The sequence below is a fragment of the Anabrus simplex genome, chromosome X (genome assembly GCF_040414725.1).
Source record: "Anabrus simplex isolate iqAnaSimp1 chromosome X, ASM4041472v1, whole genome shotgun sequence".
Classification (NCBI taxonomy): domain Eukaryota; kingdom Metazoa; phylum Arthropoda; class Insecta; order Orthoptera; family Tettigoniidae; genus Anabrus; species Anabrus simplex.
This window is the reverse complement of record NC_090279.1, coordinates 106625983-106652062: the sequence shown is the minus strand read 5'-3', so window position 1 is coordinate 106652062 and position 26080 is coordinate 106625983. Positions and strand designations below refer to the sequence as shown.

General features: G+C 38.8%; 1 protein-coding gene across 3 annotated transcripts in view; it reads right to left on the bottom strand.

The window, feature by feature from the left end:
* Window positions 1–26080, bottom strand: part of Tao (Serine/threonine-protein kinase Tao) — a 549291-nt gene that overhangs the window by 142830 nt on the left and 380381 nt on the right. For all 3 annotated transcript variants that reach the window (XM_067158891.2, XM_067158894.2, XM_067158892.2), the window contains exon 11: window positions 5378–5528. In XM_067158891.2, the coding sequence (XP_067014992.1) occupies window positions 5378–5528 (151 nt within the window). The remainder of the gene's footprint in view (window positions 1–5377; window positions 5529–26080) is intronic.

The window sequence follows — 26080 nt, the reverse complement described above, 5'->3', positions numbered from 1 at the left end:
AAATGTGCTCTGTCTCCTTCCAATTGTTGTGGACACTCTCTGCTTTAAGATTTCCGAGGATTCTCTAAGCAATACCACCCGAACGCGATGCTAAGATGGTTCCTCATGCAAGTTCACCATCGATCGCATTTTCAGTACAGTATTTTCTCAAATTAGCGCAATGACTGGATGTTAACACCAAGATCCGTAAGTATGCCGTAGCCGTCCTTTTGTGAGATACAGTTTCTTGAAAAACATCATCATTGAGGATTTAGCGTTGATGGGACTGAAATTACTGGGCGGTTGATCCGGGAAATTGTTTCTCCGAAGAACGGATAATGCGGGATTTTTACAACGTGATTTAATTAGAATGCTCGCGGGACCACGTAATTTGAACGAATAATACGGGAAGATGTAGTTTCCGAGAAAGTATATCAAGGTTGTACTGTATATCAAAGCATGGACGACTGGTATCGGCTGTCACTCTAACAAGTATACAAGTATACAATCTACATATCAGCCTGAAAAAAAGACAGAGATACAAGTTCCATATTACTGGGAGTCAGAGCTGTTCTCCTGTCAGACATTACATTACAATAAGTTGAGAATAATACCAATAGAAATGGTCCATTATTGGACATTATAAATTTTCCAGCTAACTCAATCCTGGTTGCCAGCGTTTTGCCCCAGTGTGCTAAGTTGGGCTTATCAGTTGGTAAATAGCACACCCACCAAGACGCATGGGTAGTGCATACTGTGGAGGCAACTGATGAGCCCAAGTTAGCACACTGGGGTGAAATGCTGGCAACCAGGAATGAGTTAGCTGGAAAATTTATAATGTCCAATAAGGGACCATTTATATCGGTATCATAAATTTACTCATTCGGGACAAATATTTCAGATTCCCTATGGGAATCAACGTCTATATACGTTGAGAATGCCGTCTCACAATCAACATTACTGACTGGGATCCATAAGGCTTTCACTGCTTGTATTCTGGTTTCAGGGAAAGAAGAATGGCAATCATATCAATATCTCTACCTGCTCTACATGATCCCTAAACACTACTTCCATTATGCTTCTTGGATAAAAAACTTTACCAAGAGAAGAAATGACAAACTCTATTAAATGGTTCAGCTTTTTCAGGCTTGCTCTACCTACAGATTGAAACAAAGATGTTAAATGCATCTGCATTTGTTTTGGTAGTTTGGAAAGTTTATCCAAGGTTGTCTAAAACAAAAATGCATCATCTACTAATTTAAAAGCCCTTTGAAAGGTCACTAAGCTTAGATTTAATTATGTGAATTAATGGCATGTTGGAACACTGTAATGTGAGCAGCAAGATACAACATTTTGAGCAATGCTCAACAAGAAAAATAGCTACGTAATGAATTTTTGTTACTTCATTTGGGGTCAAGGCTTTCAAATAGTTCACAGCAACACTCTCACCTTCAATATCTTCAATAGAGTCTACTAGATCATGACGATATTCTCCGAGGTACTCAACACTTTTAAAATCATGAGTTCCACTAGGTGATCACAGGAATAGGGAAGAGTTTAGCTTTAGTGGGTTCGTCTTCATATTTCTGTTTCAGGAACTGAATGTATGCATGCTTTCGGAAGATGTGTTTTGCCTTTACAATGTTACACTGCCCACCAAATTCAGTTTATGAACCCTTCTGAAACTAGAACCCTAATTGCGTTTATACACTTGCCCATGGAACATGCTGAATCTGAAGTTATAGAAACTACCTTCTGGTACTGAATTTCAAGTTTGTGAATTACACTCATAATTGCTTGTGAACATTTCTGTAGCATTAGCATTTGCAACAAGTTTCACTCCCCCCTACAAATAACTTGAGAACTGTACCGTCGCCACAACTAGCACTTTTATCAGAAACATAAAATACACATTGCCCTTTTTTATCAGTCGATTCATCACAAAGAATTGAAACTCTCTCAACTTTCATAGCTTCTTTTAATCCTTCCTCCTCTCTGATGATTCGAGGTACAGAACCTTCCCGCAGTCTTCCAGATGTGGGCAAGTCACCAGCATCTTTAAAAAATCAATAGGCCTAATATTAGAGGGCTCTTTAACATCATTTGAATGAATTAAATGATTTATAATTGTAAGTAAAGGAGGGATTCAGCATGCATTATCTAGGCGTAAATGTCATTAAACGAGGAAACTAGCATAAGCTCACATCTCTTCCTGTATAGTATTGCACAAACCTGGTCCACTCTCTCAGCTCTCTTTGCCGCTGAACTGTGAGACTAGCTTGTGTTATGATGCCTTGTCCTTGTTCTTGTTATGTGAAACTCTGTCCCTTCTCTGCTCCTCAATTTGCAAATTGCAGTATCTTTCTAGTTTTATCAAACACGTAAAATCTTTCCAATGCAAATTCTTTTTCTTGATCAAACACTGTCGCAACCATTTAAATAAACGGAGCACACAATAGGAAATTAAACACAATGATCAGCGGCAATTTTCAACAGGCAAGAGGATATATACCATCACGTTACACACAATTATGAAAACTTAGTACGATAAATTTCTCATTTCACAGGAAGCTAATTTAGCGATGATCGATATACTACATCTTAGCTTTCGGTATATATCGAAAGGGTTATGAACTTCATGTTGTTGGTCAGTACTGAACTGAGATAACATATAAATTATAAACAGGAGAGTTTTCCAGCTATTCAATACATAGTTGTATTTAAAATGTTATTTACATTACATGGGACTAGTTTCAACCCTACTCGGGGTTATCATCAGCCACATTAAAACATACACAATATTTGGCGAAATCCTAAAACATGTTTAAAGCAGTAAGAACCTTATGAATATATAATTTACAATATGTGTGGTTGAAATTAGGTAAGGGGATATGGCGCTCAAAATGTTGCAAATGGAAGTGAAATATTTCGAGTGACATAGGTGAGCAATCCATAATGCAAATACACTAAACTTGCTAAAAAGACTGGGTACGAAAGTGCATTTTCTCATCTCTTTCTTCCTCCGAGCAGTCATCCTCATTATAAAGTTTTTCAAAATATTTGATATCACCTTCTGAAGACCCCTTTCGTCGTACTATGTATCCATCTCCTCTCTCTAATGCCTTGATTTTTTCTTGATTTATTCTTTTCGATTTTATGACTCTGTATAATAGTTTTTGATTTCCTCGACTATCTTGCTCGATTTTGTTAGTAAACTCTCTCCAACATTTCTCCTTTTCTTCCTTGGTACTCCTCTTTACTGGTATTTTCAATCTTTTGTATTCCACATGTAACCTTTCTATCTAATTGTCATCCCTCTGATAATTTGTTGCTTTTCCTTATCCATTTCTTTCTTCAGCTTGTTTATATTGTCTGTCTACCACTGTGTCTCCTTTCCCTGAACCTTTTCCTTTGCATACCTCAATTGCTGCTTCCACAAATGCCTGTCTTAAATTGTCCCACTCTTCTACTCCACTTTGTATTTCTGTGTAAAGCAACTTCCTTTTTATCCGATTTTGGAATGCCATTCTTATATCCTCCTCTTCATCCTCCTCCAATTCCCAAATTCTGATCTTTGGTTTCTTCTTCAGTACAATTTTAGGGATTTTTACTTGTTTTAATTCCACAATTAATAATCTATGATCACCTTCCATACTTTCACTGGGGATTATCTTTGTATTCATGACGTATCTTCCCCATTCTCGGTCTGTTATTATAAAATCAATTAGTGTTCCATACTGTCCATCCCAACTATATTGGCTGATCTTATGGCTATTCCTCTTCATAAATCATGTGTTCTTTATTACCAGGTATAATAACAGTAATAATACAGACTATTCTGTAAACAAGTAACAATGTCCTGTGTTGCAGTAGGTGCCATTTAGTTTAGGACGCACGTTTTTGTGGGACCACAACCACACTCTATTTGTGATTTCGAACGTAGGAAACCTGTTTCTGAACAATGCTCCTGCATGATTAGCTGCACTCAATGGCATGTTGTGTTCCACTAAAAATTAAGTAAACAAATAATTGGCCTTGATTACATCGTAAACATAATCTCCCACTTCAGCAGAAATTTTTTTTTTTTCTGATTTTCTCCCTTAGATATCAAATTACCAAGATATTTAACACATTTGACATGATTAGTCAGGTCGTTCTTACCGCCATGTGCTATGTTAATATCACACGAGCAAATTTCCCTAATTTCCTAGATTTCAGTATAACGGGAAACCCAAAGAACAGGTTTCCATAAACACCTGATGATAATGCTTTCCGTATATTTACTCATGACTACCGAAAAACAACACGATCATAAGACAAGATTAGCAACAAACATAATTCATGTTACTTCAACTACACAAGTTCAGCTCCGCAACATGTGGCAATACATATGAAGCCCATTAAGTCACAAACATAATTCACATGTTATTCTGAAACTACAATACAATGTATGCTTTGTAAACTGTGGTGAAGAACAAAAGAACTATCCTTTATACTGGACGGTAAAGATTATCCAACAAATGAACTCATTAAAGTGAACAGTCATCCATTCAACACAAACAAATTGACATCAATGGTCTAGGATTCAAGACGCATCTCGTATTTGCAATCAAAGACTTTAGCAATCAGACGAATATACTGTAAATTAGAGCAATGTATCACACGTTCGCTGGTCGCACAACAAGTATCGACAGCCTGCAGAAGCTTGTTCTGGTGCAAATTTTAAAAAGATGATCTTGGTAGTTAAAATTGTAAGATAATATAGTTCATCCATAAAACCATAAAATACACTGCCTTTCTGAAAAGTTCACGGAGAAACCGTAAAGGATAACAGGTATAAAGTTCAGAGGGCCATGGGAAGGGCCACAAATTAATTAAATAAATACTGATTATCAATTAAAATAGTTTGATCAGAGAGAGAGAAGAATTTTCAATGATCCTAGGTGTGGTACTGGAAGATGAGTACCAGAGTTGTCACAATTCAGAGCTCTACTCCCATGAAAACATGTGGCAAAATCATACCCCAACAGACTGACCAACTAACCGTTCATCTTCTGGAGAAACAAGAAAGTCCATACCACCTGGACGACGGAGACTTGAGGAGGACATAAAAGATCTGGGGCTGACACCCTGCTGAAAGTCTGACCACAGAAGAAAGGAGCTGCACTGGAAGACGATGCGACAATACTGGCCCAACGGTTAATAATAATTGATGCTCAATTTGTCCTAAGCATATGCAGAGTCATTCTACATCAAAACTGAAAATGTGTTCTAAGGGTAATCTCTAAAGGATCATTATGCAGACTTCCTTGTCGCCATATCTACAAGAGAACAATGACAGAGATAACCATTTGGAAGGTTTTGTATTAGAACAGGACTTGGTAGTAAAAGCACTCACCTCCCGCAACAGTTCTTGTTCGAGGTTATGATAAATGAGCATCTTTTTTCTGCGGAACTTGCGAATCTCTAGGTCAAGGTATTCCTTTTGGCCACGGATCAATCGCTGTTCTTCCTGGGCCTCTATGAGCTTCATGTTGTCCTTCTGGCTCCTGGAACACACCAAACATTAAGAAAGTCAAGGTCCTAAATAAGAATGATGGTGGTGGTGGTTATTGTTTTAAGAGCAAATAGAACTTGGCAGCCATCTCAAGGAGAGAAAAATATTGAAGGGGACCGACACTTTGAAAAATGACTGTATTGGCCAAAGAATAGCGTGAAAATGAAAGATTTCCTAGGCCTCGGAAACCTACTACCGCTGGGGTTGGAAAAGAAGAAGAGTTGACCGAGGGGGGCTGGATAGGAGAGATGAAGTGAGGAGCCTCATTCAAGTAAGTGGAATCAATGCCAGGACTCAGCTAAGGGCCCCATGGTCGTCAAACCACACACCCTAGTTTACAGTCCCTGATGCCCCTTTTAGTTGCCTCTTGCGACAGGCAGGGGATACTGTATGTGTGTTATTCTACTACCCCCCACCCACACGGGGCTAAATAAAAATGAGATGAAAAGGTTGGATTGCTGTGACGAAAACATGTATCATTTTTAACGTTGTCTCTTAATCACTCACTCGCTCCGTAGGCTTCTGAGGGACGTGAAGTTCCTGTGCCGATCTAACAATCCTCTTCCATTCTTTTCGATATTGAGCCTGCTCTTCCCAGTTATCAATTTGGAGGGTCTGGCATACCTTGTTGATCTTCTTCCAGGTACTTCGGGGTCTTCCTGAAGGTCTTTTCCCATTAAGAAATCCCTTGTATAGATCTACTGGTGCTCTGCTATCCTGCATCCTCAGTACATGTCCAGCCCAGCATAGTCTGTTGGATTCTATCACACCCATTATAGTGTGTTGTTGAGAGAGGGTGTAAATCTCATAATATTAGATCTTTTCTGCCAGTTTTGAGAGATAGGATCGAACCATGGGCCAAGTATTTTTGTATAAACTTTATTCTCAAAGGCTTGCAACTGCTGCTGCTCTTTCTTGGTCATACTCCACATCTCGGAACCATACAGAAGTACTGGTCGAATGATTGTATTGTGGATAATCATTTTTGCATTCCTTGTTAAAAACTTGGAGCCTAATATAGGGCTCAGAGTAAAATGCATTATTTGCATTCTTAATTCTAGCTTGGGGTTCTTGTTGCCTTCGGTTTTGCCCATCAATTAATACACCAAGGAATTTAAACTCCTCTGTTCTTTTAAATATATATTTCCCCATCTTCAAAGGCAATCTGTCAACCTCCTCATGATTCGGTCTCTGTACAACCATGTAATATGTCTTTTTATCATTTACCCGTAAGCCAATTTTTGCTGCCATTTCCTCTAGTTCCCCAAATAACTGCCTAATTTCTAATTAATTCATTGCGGCCAATAAGAACAATATCATCCGCATTTGCAAGGACTTTATGTTGTCTCCCCGATATGATGCCAGCAGGTACAAGAGCTAATTTCCTGATAATCTTCTCCAGTGCAAGTATCCCCTTGTCTCAGACCAGTTTTATTCTGGAAGGAACTTGCTTTTCTGCCCTTCAGCAAAACACAGCTAACATTACCATCCATGGATTGAATCATATGCCTTGCTAAAATTCAAAGTGCAGGCAAGACTGCTTCACAATCTCCTGTAGATTAAACACGAATAGCTCCCTCTGTGGATCAGTGGTAGATGTGGATTCAAACCAGCAGACTCCATTCAACGCATCAAATTAAAATGTCTGCACATGGTAGCTGAGGGCAGTAACCACATTGCCGGTGTTTCCAGTCTTCAGAGTGGGTTGCGTTCTTGTACATCCCAATCTGCTGTAGGTCCAAGTTGGCTAGGTCTTCTGATCTTTAAAATAGCTAACGATCTGGTTCAATAATCCTGTGGGTTTCATTCTTAGCAAGTGGCCATAAAACGCAATTCTCCACAATTCTTCTGGACATGAATATACAGCTCATGGTCAACGCAAAACTCAGACATTGTAGCACTGTCATAAGACCAGGTGCCTTGCTATGAACAAGAAAGGCCTGATAGATATTTATAGGTAGTGCTCAGAAATCTAGCATAAAGCTCTATTTCAGTAGAAAATCTCATTCCAAATGTTATAGAGGAAGGATTCTCCTTGCTTTCTAAATTTCTTCATTTCCCAGATTCCGACAAAATTGAGAAACAAAAGAATATCTAGAAAGTAATGCCTGTAGTACAACATTTTAAGAATCAGTTTCTATGGAGAGGGCTTTCTGTGCTCAAGTCTATTATAATGGAAAGGAAGACCGTCTTGGCAACAGTTTTTGCCACTAAAAAGCATACAATCTGGTATAAAACTGTTTGAACTACGTTATAGCACCACTGAGTATCCCTGTTGTAACCCGTAGTGGGTGACACAGTACCTGAGCTGCAGGAAAACGTTCAAGTTTCTATTCTGGATGAATAGAACTATTGGACGGCGATCTCAAGAGTGTTTTCTATACATCAAGAAATAGTAATTTTATTTTGATTTCTCAGTGAAAATTTATTTGTAAATTATGTTATAAAAAAATGTAGTCACTTGGTGTTTCAATGAAGAAGGTTGTGTGAAAATGTTTTGTGTATCTCGAGAAATTGTTTTTCTTTCTTGGCAAAGACTATCCGAAAATTATTTCGAAAGAAAATTATTGGATAAGACTGTTAAAGAACCTTTTAAAAATTTATTTGATTGTTTCAATTATTCCAGTGATATCTAGAAAACTTGAAGATTGTATAATTTGGTCTTGCTGATTTTATGTTTTAAAATTTTGGTCCAGTTTGAAAATGAACTCCCTATACTGACACGTGTAAGAAATTGATGGATCAATTATTACGTCAGCAATTTCTTCATGGCTTGTCGTTTGCTTGATGCCCATATAAGGTCAGGGTTTTTGTAATTGGTTGTAATTAGAAGTGTTGTAATTGGTTTTACATGGAGGTGTTTTCCGATTGGCGGTTTGATATCGAACGATTTCCCGTATGATGTGATGTACGCGTGTGCTTCCGTTTTCTTGCGGCTTTTCGTTTTCGATCTTTGAAGGGGTCGGATGCGTGGTGCGCGCGGTCCGGACCTACAGGGCCAACCTACCCTAAGGTCAACATCATCATCGGTTTGCCCTTCCAGCGAGCCAGGTAGGGTGTTTGAAAACGAGCGTCTTCCAAAGTTGCCTATTCAAAAACATTTCGTTGTCCAAGACAGATTCCCAATTCCATCCTCTTCTCTCCATGTCTTCCCTCACTTGGTCCATCCATCTTCTTCTTGGTCTTCCAGCTGGTCTTCTACCAGTTATTCTCTCTTCCAAATAAGCACATGGTAACCTTGTGCTATTCATTCGTTTAACATGCCCAAACCATTTAAGTCTAGATGACCTAAGTCTTTCCTCCATCGATTCATTTAGACCTAGGTTAGATCGGATCTCATCATTTTTCACATGATCAAGTCGGGTCTTTCGGAGGGCAGTTCTAAGAAATTTCATTTCACAGGCTTGAATCCTACTATAATCCTTTGATGTTAGTATGCAGGTTTCCAGAGAATATGTAAGGATAGGAATGAAATATGACTTGTACAGGGTCATTTTTGTTCTTTGTGGGACTTTCTGATCCCATAGTAGGTGTCTAATGATACTGTAAAAGTTAGAGCCTTTGGTTACTCTGTTTGTTATTTCTCTCTCAGCTCTGTTATTACTAGCGATTACGCTTCCTAAATAACTGAATTGGTGTACTACTTCAACTTGGTGGTCCTGTATTTTTATGTTGCATTCTGTATGTCTGCTGATTTTTAATGCTACTGTTTTTGATGGGTTCAATTTCATTCCATAGTCATCAAACTTCTTATACCTTACCCTAAGGTAAGCACCTTTAATTATCTTAATATTTTGTAACATGTGATTTTTTTTTCCTCTTTCTAAATTTAACTTTCGTGTTTTTCGGCCTTTCTTCTTAAATTTAAAAAAATGTAAATGTTCTTATCCTGCCAGGAAATCACCTCGGATCTTAGTTTGGGCAACTTCCTTTATGCCTATGTGTCACACGAGGCCACCTTTTGTTTGGAGGTTTTCCTGTTTTAAAATTTCTTTTATCCTTAATGTTGCAATGTGTTAATTTTCCGTCAGGTTGCCTCCAGTAGCTCTGTGTAAAGAAATTATGAGAAAAGTTTGTAGTCGTCCTATGATGGACCATCCAGAAGATTGTCTGTTATATCCTATCTGGTTTATGGTTCGAGATTCAAGTTGCAGTTGTATTTCTGTTCCTTTTTTCACGATCTGTTTTCTATACGTTTCTTTCTTTTCTTGGTTTCTCTAATTAGATTTTATACGAAGGGTATGGGCGAGTACGTTCTTTTCCTTACAACATCCTACGACCTTACAGCCTCACAGGGTCCAAGTCCGCTTTCCACACTATTCCTGTATGTAGTTGTCATTTAGAACCTTAAGTTTTTAAGTATCCTAATCCGCATCTTTTATGTTATTTACGATTTTATTTTTAATGTATGTAGCCATCCTTATCCTTGCTTCCGTTGTTTTGATAACTTGCGCGATACCGTTAATACCGTATTGCTGGTATCGGGATGATGGTGATGATTATTTTTTTTATTATTATTACTTCGACGTTCACATTTTATGCATCTTTTTGGCCACGAAAATTAATCCAGGTAACACTGTAATTTCAACATTTATACAGGCGCTGGAATGTGATCTGACAAAGCCTGAGGATCCACTATCCACTAAAGTTGTGTTGTGCCTGGCTAAATAATTATTAGATGTAGGAAGATGTATTTAAACGCATAGTTTTTACAGTAACCGTGATCTGTTTATGCAGTCAATTGAAAACCGCACTGACACTGCAAGGACTGTAAAGGTTTCAAGAAAGAACATGCCACAGAAATTGAGTGTTCAAGAAGGGAAGTTGATAGCATGAAATGGATGGACAAGCTTGAGGTTGCAATCGTAACTACGTGCAATGTGGACACACCACTCTATCAAGGTATGTGGGGTGGGGAAACGAGGAGGTAGAGAAACCTATTTGTTTAGGGGTGGGGTACATCTTAAGGATCAAGTTTCAGAGGCATTCATTCCTTTTGGAAAAGAAACAAACTAAAGTTTAGAACAAAAACTCTTCCGATATTTCATGAATGGACTGATACTTAATACCTACATTATGTATCATAAAGCAGGACTCAAAAGTACACACTTCAATTCAGAATAACATCGGTAGACCAAATGATCGCAAAATACTTGCACAGCAATGTTGGGAAAAATCAGGCAAACCATCTGATGTGGACCATGATTTGACCCGACTTATGTGACATTTTCCGGCTGAAAACCATGGAACTACAGTAGAAGTCCGTTATAGCAAGAATTAATAACAGCGAAAAATTTACTCGCTATAACGGACTGTCGTTATATCCGATTTCGTATAAAAGTCGGAAAACCCCCCATGCACATTAAAATCAGTATGAAACAGCAATCAGTTTGTTCAAAACTTGCGTTTCCGCAGATATTATAGATACTACAGCTTACTTGTATGTTATATTTCGAAATCCGATATTACGTGAAAGTGTATGTTTAATTTCATCCTGAAATAAATATAGTACCGTATTTCTCCGAATCCAAGATGAACCCCACTTTTTCCTTCAAAATTTAAATGAAGCTCAAAAAGTACTTTGTAAAATCATATGAATGCCTTGTTGTACAGTAGGCCTACGCATTTTTAGACGCCGACCATTGACTTTCGACATGCCGTATTTCTTTTTTCGGCTGCATAATTATTCTTTATTTCCATGGGTTTAATGACCATTAACTTAAAATTGGCATCATAATACCGAAGAGAACCCGTTGAAAATTTGCCGGTAATACCCATTCCAAGTGTGTCTACAATACGACGATCCATCAGGTAATTATTCTTGCTGTCTATAAAACTGTTACTTTTACTTAGCGTCAGATATAACTGGCTACCGTTATTCGCACGTCTCGCTTGCCGGGTTCGGCCAAATTCAGCGGCTCGAGGTATAGGCCTAATCGCGGACGTTGAAGGTCAACGAATGAGTTTATTGCGCCACGGTATGTCCATTCCGCCCTTAAACTTTTCGTGCACATACCTTACAATTTCATCTTCGACTTCTTTAAAGCGTCCTTGTTGCGGACTACTGAATGCATTTTTTGTACAGTACGCATTTTTTAGCTCTTTGTCTTCACGCTAACGCCAAATATTGGCTTTAGTTAGGTCTATACCGTATTTTCTTGCGGCTGCACAATTATTCTACATTTCCGAGTGTTTAATAACCATTAACTTAAAATTGGCATCATAATATCGACTAGAACCCGTTGAAAATTTGGCGGCAATATCTTTTCCATCTTTACAATACGACTATCCATCACGAAAATATTCCTGCTGTCTATAAAAACTTAATTTTACTAAGCGTCAACTACAATAGATGCGTTATAAGTCTGCCAATGAGTAGCCATGGCCTTTCTAAGAATTCGAAGGGTCGCATGTTTTGATGCCATTCTGCAGATTTGAGAAACGTTTTTGTAAGAGGCTAATAGAACACCATTCTCTCTTAACTATTTCCTGAGATCCAGCGACGTTACACACCGGCACTGTACAATAGGTTGTCGCGGCAAGCGATGTATAGTAAAGAAGCGGTCGTTTATTGTCAACGAGTTCTGTGCGCGGGTGGAAAGAAGCAGCGTGGTTAGCGCGGTAGTTGCCAGTGTATCCATTAACTTACTGTTTTCGCATGAGATTCTGAGAAGAAAAAAGTACTGGATTCGTAGAAATACGGTATCACTCCAGAGGTCACAGTGGCAAACACCTCAGCTTTCTTCTTCAAACAGCGTCACCTAACCTAACCGTATATGTACGGTATCATGAAAACATATTTGAAACGCATGTAGAGAAATGATAACCTCCTCGCGAAAAATTTACAAGTAAATAGCCTTTCCGAAATTTAACTAGGCACGAGAAGATATGAAATATCCTCTGAAATCAGTGATGTACTCTGCCATATCTTGAGGTATATCACATTCTTACTTAATTTCCGTATATAACATTAAAATTAAGATATTGTTTACTTCAGTCTTTATTTTTAACGAGTTAACAACTGCTATCGGCCATGTTACTTACGCATTTACTACGAAAACGTGTTATCCTCTTTCATTTGGAATTTTCTTTAGAGAACAGCAGTTGAAGGGTATTACCAATCAACTCCAACATAGCCTTTGAATGTCAACGAGAGAGCTCACAAATGCACAAAGTGAGAAAACTATACTGTATCGAAGATGATCGATTGCATTTCGTTGCAAACGTTTCATTTTCTTATTCAAACACGGTCACCTATCCTAACTTAACCGTATTGTGCATATGATGAAAACATACTTCAAGCGCCAATAGAGAAATGTTAACCTCGCTATAAATTTTCATTATAGCCTTTCCGTAATTTAACCAGACGTGACAAAATATAAATTAACCTCTGAAATCAATTAAGCACTCTGCCATATCTCAAGGTGTATCCCATTCTTATGCCTATTCTTCTTCTTCTTCTTCTTCTTTCTTCTTTTCTAGCCTATTTCAATCCACTGCTGGATATAGGCCTCTTCCATGTGCTTCCATCGTCTTCGGTCTTGAGCCATTTGGAACCAGCGTGTTCCAGCCAACAGCTTTATGTCGTCGAGCCATCTCTTCAGGGGTCTTCCAATGCCTCTCTTATGTCCCCATGGTCTCCAGTGAACAATCCTAGAGGTCCACCTGTTGTAGTCTTGTCGAGCTACGTGTCCTACCCATTGCCATTTTAGTCTTGCTACTATCTCTAGAATGTCTGTTACATTAGTTCTTCTCCGGATGTCCTCTGGACGGATCTTATCCCTAAGGCTGATCCCTAGCATCTGTCGCTCCATGGCTCGTTGTGTTTGCTGAAGCTTACGAGCACTTTCCTTCGTCAGAGTAATCGTTTCCAGACCGTAAGTTGTAACTGGCAGCACGCACGTATTATAAACCTTGGTCTTCAGGTTAATTGGAACATCCTTGTTGGTGAGGATGAATCTTAGTTTTCGGAATGTAGTCCAACTCATGCCTATTCTGCGAGGAATTTCTGCACGTTGGTTGTCTTTTCCAAGTTTTATCTTGTGTCCAAGATAGATGTACTCATCGACAGCTTCTATATATTGGTTTCCCATTTTAAGTGGTCGACTCTCTGGGCTTAGAATTTTCGTTTTATTAATGTTCATTTCCAAACCAATCTTAGCAGAAGCAGATTCTAGCTCATCTAGATTTTCACTTATGAGCACAATGTCATCGGCAAAACGGAGGTGGCTCAAATATAACCCGTTTATTTTTATTCCTTTATTATCCCAATGAAGGGTTTTGAATACATCTTCCAAGGCAAGGGTAAACAGCTTTGGAGAGATTGTGTCACCTTGTCGAACTCCTTTGCCAACTGGGATTTTATTGGTGATGAGGTCTTCGTCCACTCTGACTACCATTGTTGCTTGATCATAAATGTTTTCCAGAAGCTTTATATACCTTGAGTTTATCATGGCATTTTGAAGTGCCTTCATGATTGCCCAGATCTCCACTGAGTCAAAAGCTTTTTTATAATCAATGAAGGCCAGATGAATCTTGATGTTGTACTCAGTGGTTTTCTCAAGAAGACGACGAATAGTCTGGATGTGTTCAACAGTTGAGAAACCTTTACGAAATCCCGCTTGCTCGGCAGGTTGATAAAAATCCAGTTCTCTTGTGAGGCGGTTGGTTACAATTTTAGTCAGGAGCTTGTAAAGATGTGATAAACTCACAGGACGATAGTTCTCTAAATTTTCCTTATCACCTTTCTTGAAGAGAAGTATCACTTCAGCATTTTTCCAATTTTCTGGTATTCTTCCAGAGTTAATACACTTGTTCATGAGTATTCTCACGGCTTCTAGCAGATCTCTTCCACCTAATTTCAGCATTTCATTCGTTATTTTATCCTTCCCAGGGGATTTTTTATTCCTTAGTTGTTTAAGAGCATTTTCAATCTCAGCAGTGGTTACTTCCGGTGTTACTTCATGTGTATAATTCTGGGCTAGTTGTTCATCACTGGATGGTTTATTAATGGTTGATGTATACAGCTTGTAGTAGAAATCTCTAATAACTTCAGTAATGTTTTGCCTATCTGAGACTATTTCTCCATTTTGGTTCTTAAGTTTTGTAATTTTTGGTCTTCCTGTAGACATGCTGTTCTTTAAAATCTTCATGTTTTTATTTTCTTCAATTGTCTGCATGATCATGTTATTATTAAATTTCCTTAGATCTTTTCTTATTTCCTTGCGAATGGTCTTGTTAAGATTTTTGTATTCTGCCGTATCCCTGTCCATTGTCTTCCTGTCCTTAATGAGCTGCATGGTATTGAGTGAAAGTCGGCTCTTCTTATTAGTTTTCTTCAATGGGATCTCCTTTGCTGCATTTTGAATACTGACTAATTTTCTCATTAAGTTCGTTCACGCCCAAGTATTTCAAATCTTCTGTTGGGTTAAGTTTTTTGGTAAGAGCTTGTTGAAATGATGATTGATGTGTTTCTAAGTCCTCTACTCTTGGAAAAGTGCACCCCCTTGTCATTTTGGACCGTTCAAGTTTGAGGTCAAATGTAAAGGTTGCTCGAACTAGCCTATGGTCGCTTACTGCATCAAATCTATTGAGAACAGTAACATCTGTACAATATTTCTTCTTGTTGGTCAGGATAAAATCTATCTCATTCTTGGTTTGTCCATCGGGGCTCTTCCATGTCCATTTTCGTTGGATGGGCTTTTTAAAGAAAGTATTCATGCAATAGAGATTTTCGGCTGCGAGATATTCTAGCAATCTTTCTCCTCTTTCGTTTCGATCGCCTAGTCCAAATGTACCACGTTCTCTGGGTCTCCTATTTCCTTTTGACCCACTTTTGCATTGAAGTCTCCAATGATGATACAGAGTTGTGTCTTTTCTGAATTTTTCGCTTTGGTGATATCTTCATACAGCTGTTCCACTGCCTCTTTGTCAGAAGTACTGGTTGGAGCATAGACATGTATGACTTGTATGGAGAATTTACTATTCAATTTGAGGACGATATATATCACTCTGAAAGAGACACAAATCATCTTGTGTATGAATTCTTTGATATTTTTATTGACAAGAATAGCAACCCCATGTGTAGAAGCATCCCCGTTATTACGTAAGATGACATGACCTGATGGAAGGGTCTCAGATTTTTCTCCTTGAAGGCGAGTCTCACAAATACCCAGAATATCCCATTTTATGTCATGCAGTTCTTGTTCTAGCCTTTCAAGGTCTTCAGCTAGTCTCATAGTTCTTATATTGTATGTGGCTATTCTTACTTTTTTAGTCGTTCTTTTCGAATTTTTGCCTCCCCCAGAATCCTTGAGGCAGACTGACGTATTGTCAGTGTGAGATTCTTGAGTCTTTCACTCTACTCACCTGGGGTAGTTTCGTTTGAAAATTCGAAGTCATAGGAGTTTATGGAAGGTGTTCGGCAATAAAACACCACGCTTGCCAGACGTGTTGGTGAGTTGCGATTCAGCCGCCCCTAACATGGGGAACAGACGCTGTCGAGGTACCGTGCCTATTGCTCACGGTAAAATGATTCGTAAAATTTGTGGTACAATTAATTTTATAAAAATTTGGTGAAAACAAGTTGTGTTACTCATGGTAAAATTATTTTATAAAATCCATGGAAACATCGGGATTACCACCTATGAACTCACTTCGGAAACAAGATGTATATGTGCTGCCATCTATCGATAAACTTATAAACCAAGAATCAGCTGTTCAACTTACAGTGTGTTTGAGAGTATGGCTCCAATAAACAAAGCAAAACTTGCTGCTTTAGCTGCAATTATATGTTGTACGGTGTTAAAAAGGAAGAAAAGAAATGCCAGGAAATGCTGGACTCGGGATTGGATCAAAAGAAGAGAAGAAGGTAGAGGATTGCTGTCGTTGGTCGAAAATTAGTTGAGGTTAGAAGACCGGCATTCATATAGGAATTTGGCGATTGTGTTTTCTGCCTCTCTTCTTGCATTTTTATTGTCGTAATGTGGCGTTTTAACTTTGTACAAATATGGATGTTTCTGGTATTCGTCCAGTAAAACACTAACAGCTTCCTTAGTCCACCCGGGTCCTGCCATTTTACAAAGAAGTGTTTGTTTACAATCAAGCTTCACAATCTTCTCACGACGTAGCGCCAGCATCATCGTGATGTCAGCTTCGCTGATTGGTTCGTTTCGTAAAATTAATTTTACGGAATAGAACATGTCCTCCTCCTCATCATCATCATCATCATCATCATCTTCATTTCCCTTTATCCAGCTGTAGCCGGGTAGGGCCAAATATGGTTCCTCTCCACTTTCTTCGGTCTTTCCACCACTCCTCCTCCAACACTGTGTCCCAGTCCAGGTTTCTTTCTATAATGCTGCGTTGGATGGTATCCTTCCATCTCAATCGAGGTCGTCCACGGCCTCTCCTTCCTTGGATTTGCATTTCCATCACCTTTTTTGGCATTCTTTCGTCGCTCATTCGCTTTATGTGCCCAAACCATCTTAGTCGGCTCTTCTCTATTCTATCATTCATTTTTTCCACTCCAATTTCTTCCCGGATTTTCTCGTTCCTTATTTTGTCTCGTCTACTCTTCTGTATCATACTCCTCAAGAATTTCATTTCGGCTGCCTGTATTCGACTCTCATCCTTCTTTGTCATTGTCCAAGTTTCTGCTCCGTAAGTTGTTATGGGTACGTAATACATCTTGTACATAGTATCCTTTGCTTCCATTGGCACATCTTTGTCCCATAACATATTTCTTACACTATGATAGAAACAACTTCCAGCTTGAATCCTTTTACTAATCTCAGCATCCAGTCGAGCATTCTCCATTAATTCACTCCCCAGGTATTTAAACGTTTCCACTACTTCCAGGGGCTTGTCTGCAAGTCTAATCTGACCTTTCCCTTCTTTCTCCCCTCTCGTCATAACAAGAGTTTTACTCTTTTCTACACTTATTTTCAATCCACATTCTTCAATCTTCCCATTCACCACATTCAACTGTTCTTGAACCTTCCTGTCGTCTTCTCCCCAAATCACAATATCATCTGCAAATAACATCATGTTCATTTTTCTTCCTCCATATGCTGCTTTTGCTGTTCTCATGATGTCATCCATTACTATTGTAAACAGGATTGGTGATAGAACACTTCCCTGTCTCAGCCCACTAGTTATTTTGAACCAACTTGTGTTTGCACGCAACTACAACATTCCTTATACAATGCCATGATCATTTTTATTAATCCCTGTCCAATTCCTTTTTGCACCAGACTGTCCCAAACTTTCGTCCTAGGGACACTGTCATATGCCTTTTCAATATCAATGAATGTCATCACCATATCATTCCCGTACTCCCAATGCTTTTCCATTAGTTGTCTCATAATGAAAATGGGCTCTATTGTTGATCTTCCACTTCTGAAACCAAACTGATTTTCCTGTATCTGCTTCTCAAGCCTCAACCTTATTCTACTTTCCAGTATTCTTTCCATTATCTTAGCAACATGGGATATTAGAGTAATTCCCCTGTAGTTCTTCAAAACTTTCTTATCACCTTTCTTGAAAATTGGGATGATTATTCCTTTTTGCCAATCCTCAGGGACCTCATTCTCCCAGACATTCCTGAGAACCCGATATGTCCACTGCAGGCCTACAGCTCCAGCTGCCTTTATCATCTCCACTGAAATTTCATCTATTCCAGCAGTTTTTCCATTCTTCATCTTTCTTACTGCCAATTCAATTTCATTCATTGTAATTTCTTTATCCATTTCTTCGTCAACTAATTGTCTTTCCTGGTCGTCCATTGAATGACTGTCATCCGTTCTTATGTTCAGCAGCTTCTGAAAATACTCTCTCCATCTATTTCTTATTTCTTCTGGCTTTGTTAAAATTATGCCACCTTCATCCTTCACAAATCTGGTGTTTACTTGATCTCTCTTTTTGTTTCTTAAGATACCATACAGTAATTTCTTGCTGCCCTGCGTATCATCTCTCAATTTCTGTGTGAATAAGGCCCAGCTTTTCCTCTTTTCTTCCTCCACTACTTTCTTGGCCAAATTCTTTGCCTCCACATATTTTCTACTTTCTTCAGTCTTAGATGTTTTCCATGCCTTCCATGCCATTTTCTTTTCCTTCACTTTAATCTTTACCCTATCATTCCACCAGTGTGTTTCTTTGTCTTTCACATTTCCTGATGTTCTACCACACACCTTTTCTGCACATCCAACTAGTGCTTCCTTAAATCTTTTCCATTCCTCTTCAACATTCCCCACCTCTGTCCTGGGTACCAAGGGTATTATTTCCCTTTGAAATTCTTCTTGTACGCTTTTCTCCTTCAACTTCCATACTTTAATTCTTTTCTCTCTTCTTAATTGGGGTTTTTCAATCTTTCCAACTTTCAATTTTCCTATCACAACTCTATGATCTTCACCAAAGGCTTCTTCAGGCATGGCTGTTACATCTACAAGGTTCTTCCGGTGTTCTTTCTCTACGATTATATAATCAATCATGGTCTTTGTTCGTCTGTCTCCCCAGCCATACTGTTCTTCTTCCTAAACCAGGTGTTTTCAACAATCATTTGATTCCTCATGCAAAAATCCACCAACAACTCGCCTTCTGGATTTACATTTCCATATCCAAAGGGCCCTACAACATCTTCCTTACCTTGTCTTTCCATTCCAACTTGTGCATTTAGATCTCCCATCAATAGTACTTCCTTATCTTCTATCTGTCTCTCCACTTCCTATGAAAAGTTTTATCAAAGGTTTCATAAAACTTGAATTTGACCGTGAGCAACAGAAATTTTATAAAATTAAATTATTGTACAATAAATTTGACAGAAAATTTTACCGCGAGCAACAGGCATTACTTAATTGCAGTACAGGTAAACCCTGTTATACGCAGATTCGTTATCCGCGATTTTGGTTTGAAGTCTATTGCTGCCATCTGTTAACAGTACGTGGAAGCTGCAATGTCTTAAGGTTGGTACACACATGCGTGCCGAACTCTGTACGTATCGTACACTACATCGCGCGCCAAGGTTAAACACGGCAAGCGTATATCTACGCGCATCTTCTGTCGTTCTTGTCGAGACATGAATCGTCAGTTCCGGTCAGTAGAGCTGTGAAGTTGCACTTTACAGGTTTCGTATTTAAAACGCTGGGTAAAAGGGAAGAAAGTGCGCCAGTTGAAGGAAAGAAGCGTGTACCAAAGTCATATTCATTAGAAACAAAGTTAGAATTTTTGGATCGCTATGAGAAAGGTGAGCGTATTGTCGACATTCAGCGTGCTTTGGGACTTTGTGAATCCAATGTGAGAACTATTCATGACCGTGCGGAATCAATTCAAAAGACTGCTCAATTTTCTACTAGAGTGACCAAATCTCGCTCGGAAGCGATGGAAAGCATGGATTGGATTGAGCATCACAGCCAACAACACATGCCTCTCTCTGGAGCTGCTATCCAAGCTAAAGCCAAGAACTTGTATGCAGAGTTTAGTTAAATTATTGTGTGTTTCAGAGTTACATTTTTAAGTGTATAAAGTTCGCATTTATATGCATTTCAGAGACATGATAATGGTTATTTTTTGTAAAAATACTAAGAATTTCTGCTATTTAAAACTTAATATCGGACACATAAACGCATTTATTACGAAAATATGTTCTCTTTAATTTTGAATTTTCTTTACGGAACAGCTGTCGATGGGTATTACTAATTGACTCCGACATCGCCTTCGAATGTCTACGAGAGAACTCGCTATTGCACATAGCGAGGAAACGATGCCGAAGGTAATCGATCGCATGCAATAACATCACTGGGGTGCATAAATATCGGTAACGGAAAAAATCGTCCGCGCTTAATCGCTCATAATAACGGATGCGTCAGTGATAGGGCTCTCGCTGTAACCGAAGGACGATACACAGTTTAATATGGGAATTTTGAAGGGACAGAAAAAAATCATAACTATAACGGAGTTCTCGTTATATGCCGTACACGCTATAGCGGACTTCTAATGTACGTACAAATCCATTGGGAGGAAGATATGTGTAGTGTGTACAAAGAAGGGACAGAGAAAGGACACCAAAAACTGCCCAGGACAACCACGGCTTTGTGTGGACCTGTGCTTTGAAATGTATCACACAAAGTTCTAGTATTGATGTGCAGCTGTCCAGGGATAACCAGGTTAGTATATGTTTATAATATTGTGTAACACGTCATTGTTGTGTTTCTCTTTGATAATTTTTCGCCCACCCGTTTGGAAATTATAGCAAATTTCATACAATACTGCGGTCAGCTAGAATTAACGCATGCTGTGGGTGGAGCAAGGAGTTTTACAATGTCACACTTAAGGGGTTAAGGCTTTCACACACACTGTGTGGTAGTGGTACTAGTTCGTTGCTAAACTCCAACATTCATTGGGACAAACAAAAAGAATTACTGTATCATTTTCAGATCCCATTTCGAGTTCCTTCTTTGTTTTTAAATTTGCTTTACATCGTGCCGACACATATCTTATGACAATGATGGAATACAAAAAGGCTAAGAGTGCGAAGGAAGCGGCCGTAGCAGTAATTAAGGTACAGCGCCAACATTCGCCTGGTGTAAAAACGGAAAGCTACGGAAAACCATCTTCAGAGCTGCCCACTATCTCCCAAGTGGAAGCCGACAGCTACGCGACCTGAAACAGCGCAAACACTCGTTCGATTTTCCAGTTCTCTCCTGGATCAGGTTATCAATCAAGATTCGTCTCTCCATGGCTCTTTTCCAGCTTCCAATATTTCTTCTATCTTTCCTCCTGTCTATACTCCCCTCCACCTCTTTCGAAGCCTTCCTTGTGGACTCTCTCCTGCAAATATTTTCTTTGGATCTCTGTCTTTTCCCATTCACATCATGTTCATACTGTCCAGTAGTTCTGTCATCTCATCCACCTGAACTCTACTCTCACTTTGCTCTTTCTACTCTCCTCAGTTATCTTCCACATCGGACTGTGATGAACTGTTTCCACTGTTCCTCCGTACTGTGATGCTAATACCCCGGACTTAACCTTGCATATTCATTTCAAAACTACCTTCTTCCGTCCTTGTTCTTCGCAATCAGCTGACTCTCCCGCTCCCCTGACGTCAATTCTACTTCTCGTAACTTCTCAAATGAACTCGCCACCGGGCCTAACCTGGCAGGTTACCTGGTGGATGTATGAGCACACGATCTTTCTCTGCTTCATGGACTGTAATAATTTTCCAGGTGAGACATAGAGAGCAAGTAATGTGAGATATCTTCCTTTGTTATCATATTTGTCATTCTTGATGGAGTTGGAGGAGTCATCAAAGTATATAGTTCAGTTCTTATGAGATTCGACTTGACATCTGAGCGCTGCCTTTTGGCGAAGGCTAAGTGAATTAATAAACAGCCAATCGCTCCGATAGTGCGCGTTAGACTCTAGTTCCGATTGCCAGTGTTGTCTGTCTGTTGATTTCTGTAACCACGTGCTGTGTATACTGTGTATTGTATTGTGTTCAATTCTTTCCGCAGTCATTGTCAGTTCATCATTATTTATAAGTTTCATTTCCGTATTGATTGGATGCACGTACATAGAGACAAGAAAGATGTTCCACCTATGAATACTATTTATTATGAACAGATTCACACCAGTACATACCGGTTTCGACTATTTATAGTCATCATCAGCTGATCTATTACATATAATAAAATTCTTCCGGGCTGTTATGCCGTGGTCCACTCCTCTCGCTTCTCCCAGACGTTTCGACTACTGCTGCGGTAGTCATCTTCTGCCAGGATCCCGCCAGGATACAGGAGAGCGTATCTACACGACGCCACAGAAGATGACTACCGCAGCAGTAATCGAAACGTCTGGGAGAAGCGAGAGGAGTGGACCACGGCATAACAGCCCGGAAGAATTTTATTATATTGACACCGGCCGTGAAAGCCTTCATACTTTAATGATCTATTACAATTTTACAACCATAAGACACTGGTATGTGCCACAAAGATGTTATGGTTCATTAGAGCATCCAGATGTCTAATGGGGTTGTGATATTATTTGTGACTGTGCGGTTAAAATTGTGTATAAAACCAATATAGCAGTAAAAAGATGAAGTAAACCAAAAACAATTTGTATGGATACATTAATAACATTAATAAATACATGAAACATATATATAAAACACCTGAGTTTGAACACATTAAAATATAAAACATGTATGTAAAAAACACTTGCTGAGTTTAAAAGTTTATGTTTTGTGAAGTTCTTTCTTCAGGCTTCCATGTTGGTTCCTGTACATCTATATTTACGTTGTTTGGTTACATAAAATAATCCTTCAGATGTTCTATTTGACTAGTACATGTCATATGTGTTCGCAGTGAAACCCATGTCGTAGGATGGTTAAGTAATATTGTAGTTCAGCTATTGATGTATTTTGGTGAGCTTTTGAAGCAGACTGTAGTGTCTTGAATATTTAAAATTCAATTAATAGTTCGTTGGTAGCAACCTCCCTCTTGTCTGTATTTGTGTTTCGAGCTGCTATTATCTGTAAAGATAAATTAGTATGAGTGCAGTGCGAGTTTGAAGGAATGCCTGAAGTTGTGTGTGGAAGTGAAATAGGTACTTACTGCTGTTGTTGTTGTTGTTGTGGTCGTGCGGCGTTGTGTTTAAGAGCTTGTTACGTACTGCTACGAGTATGTCTGGGACTTGTGATCGCTGTAGTGAGGGGGATGGACAAAGACACAATTTTAACCCCACATAGTCACAAATAATATCACAACCCCGTTAGACATCCGGATGCTCTAATGAACAATAACAAATACCAATGTCTAATGGTTGTAAAATTGTAATTTATCAGCTGATGATGACTATAAATAGTCGAAACCGGTACTGATGTGAATCTGTTCATAATAAATAGTATTGACAGGTGGAACATCTTTCTTGTCTCTATATACATTGTCAGTTCACTCGCTCATTGTTGACAAAGCACTAACACTAGCGGCTAGAAATGAGTTAATTAAGGAGCACGTTTGCAGTAACAAAGACTTTTTTTTTGCTAGGGGCTTTACGCCGCACCGACACAGATAGGTCTTATGGAGACGATGGGATAGGAAAGGCCTACGAGTTGGAAGCGGCCGTGGCCTTAATTAAGGTACAGCCTCAGCATTTGCCTGGTGTGAAAATGGGAAACCACGGAAAACCATCTTCAGGGCTGCCGATAGTGGGATTCGAACCTACTATCTCCCGGATGCAAGCTCACAGCCGCGCGCCTCTACGCGCACGGCCAACTCGCCTGGTGTAACAAAGACTTGTGAAACAAAACGCCCTAGTAGGTGGTGGATGAAATAGCCAGGAGAGCGAAACCTCAACAGGCGATGACAATGCCAACAGTGACTCGGATATGAGTAGAGAAATCTAATCTCTCAGCAACGCAAGCTCTTCAAGATGGTGAGTAGAGATTTCATTTCACTTTCTCGCATTTTATCTCTTCAAACATTGTTTTTTTTTTTAAAATCTTATACCCTTATCCTAAATATGTTATGTGTTATTGTTATCTTATGTGAGTTATGCATTTTACTACAAAGAATAATTGATGCTGGACTTATATTCAAGTATATACATTTCCATTTGTGTTGTGTGTTGGGAATCAGCTGTTTGTACTCGTAACAATTTGGCACCAATATCTGACTCCGGTTAACTGTCAAGTCGAAACACATAGGAACGGAACTATATGAGAGTATCTTTTTTCTGTGTCAACGAACTACGGACTTTGAATGACTCTAGGGGTCATATCCTGATTCAGTGGACTCGAACTGTTCTAACCTTGAATCTATTCTCGTGTGTTTTGGTTCCCACTTCGGAGCCTCCGCCTCCATCGTCCGATGCGTGATCCTCGGCTAAAAAATGCTGAGTGAGAGCTTGCATGCTCACTGCCAACTAATTCACCACAGCCAACAATTCTTGGAGAGTCAGTGGCTGGTCTTGAGGCGGCTGTACTGGTGGTTGTTGTGGCTGATGTTCCTACTTCTAGTGTAGTATCGATCTTGAGAATGAAATGACATCCACGTCTTCATGAAGCATTTTCTGGTTACACAAAATTGTTGTCTGACCTACCTTCTTTTATTTGGGTAATTTTAGCAGCATTTTCAGCAAATTCTTTGATGTTTTTTAGCGCTTCTCGACATAGTATAATTTTTATCCAATTTCTAAAGCATCTTAATCTATACTGCCTCCAATTCGACTACGTATTTTCATCCTAATTTTAAATACTGGACTCCAACCTGATCAAATACTGTATCTTTTAACTGTATTGTTCTTATCCTGTGAAGCCTTGGTTTTGATATTCTGTTCTCCAAGCGTGATATATATTGTTCAAGCCTTTTATAAAAAAGATCCATTTCAGAGTCAGACATGGATTATTTTTTTAAAAAACAATGTGTGACAATTACTTTTAGATGAACAATTTTTCAAAGTGATTTTAGTATAAGTTCTGTTTTATTCAATATTTTTGTGCTGTAATCATTATGTAACCACAGTATCAACACCTGTAAATGTTCATCAACACGTTTTATGTAAATTATTAAGATTCCTCAGATCAGTGTGTGCTTTAAGATTGAATGAGGCTGATGATGCCCAATAAATAGTGGGCGACACATGTACCTTTAAAATTCTGGTAATTTCTATGTGTATTTGACCACACAATAGTGGAATAAATTGTATTGAATAGGTGGTATTAAAATTACTCCTTGTGTAAACTTTGTGATCGAAAAATTACTCCTCGTGTAAACTTTGTGATCGAAGAACAATGTCGGTCCCATTACCGAAATTCAGAATTTTAGCTCAAAACCACCTTTACATTAAAAAATTAGTATTTTACAGAGTAACTTAAATTCAAAATTTATCCACGCCATGATAGAACATGTCTTCCGGAACGTGCTCGGGTAGTTTTCTGTACTTTCACTCACTTCCGCGTCTATAGTGCGCTTCATATTTGCTAGGTTTGAGTAAACTCTTAACTCTTTTGTATATAGTGTTTTAAGGAATGCCACAATATCACGTAGCAGGCAGTTTGCGGAGAAGCAAAACTGGTGATGCTGACAGTTGGTGGAAAAGCGTGACTCATATAATGAATTCGTATGCACTGAACAATATATCAAATCAAAATCTCTTTATTTGCAAATGAGGTGTCTACCTCGGTGGCAAATGGTACACTAAAATACATTATTGTCAAGCACTAAATATTAAATTAACAAGAGAAGAAATACAATATTATACAATTTACGCCAACAATTTTTTCTATTAAACACACAGCTCATCCGCAATAAATTTATATTGTTTACAAAATTCTACTTATAATATCTCCTGTACTACTTACAAATATAGTCAAATGATATATAGTATGTGGAATTACTTCAAATTATACTATACAACTGGTATAAGATTAAACTTTACATTGCATTTACAGTGGAACCTCGATTATCCGTTCCCGGAATATGCATTCAAATTACGTGGTCCCGCGAGCATTGTAATTAAATCACGTTGTAAAAGTCCCGCATTATCCACTCC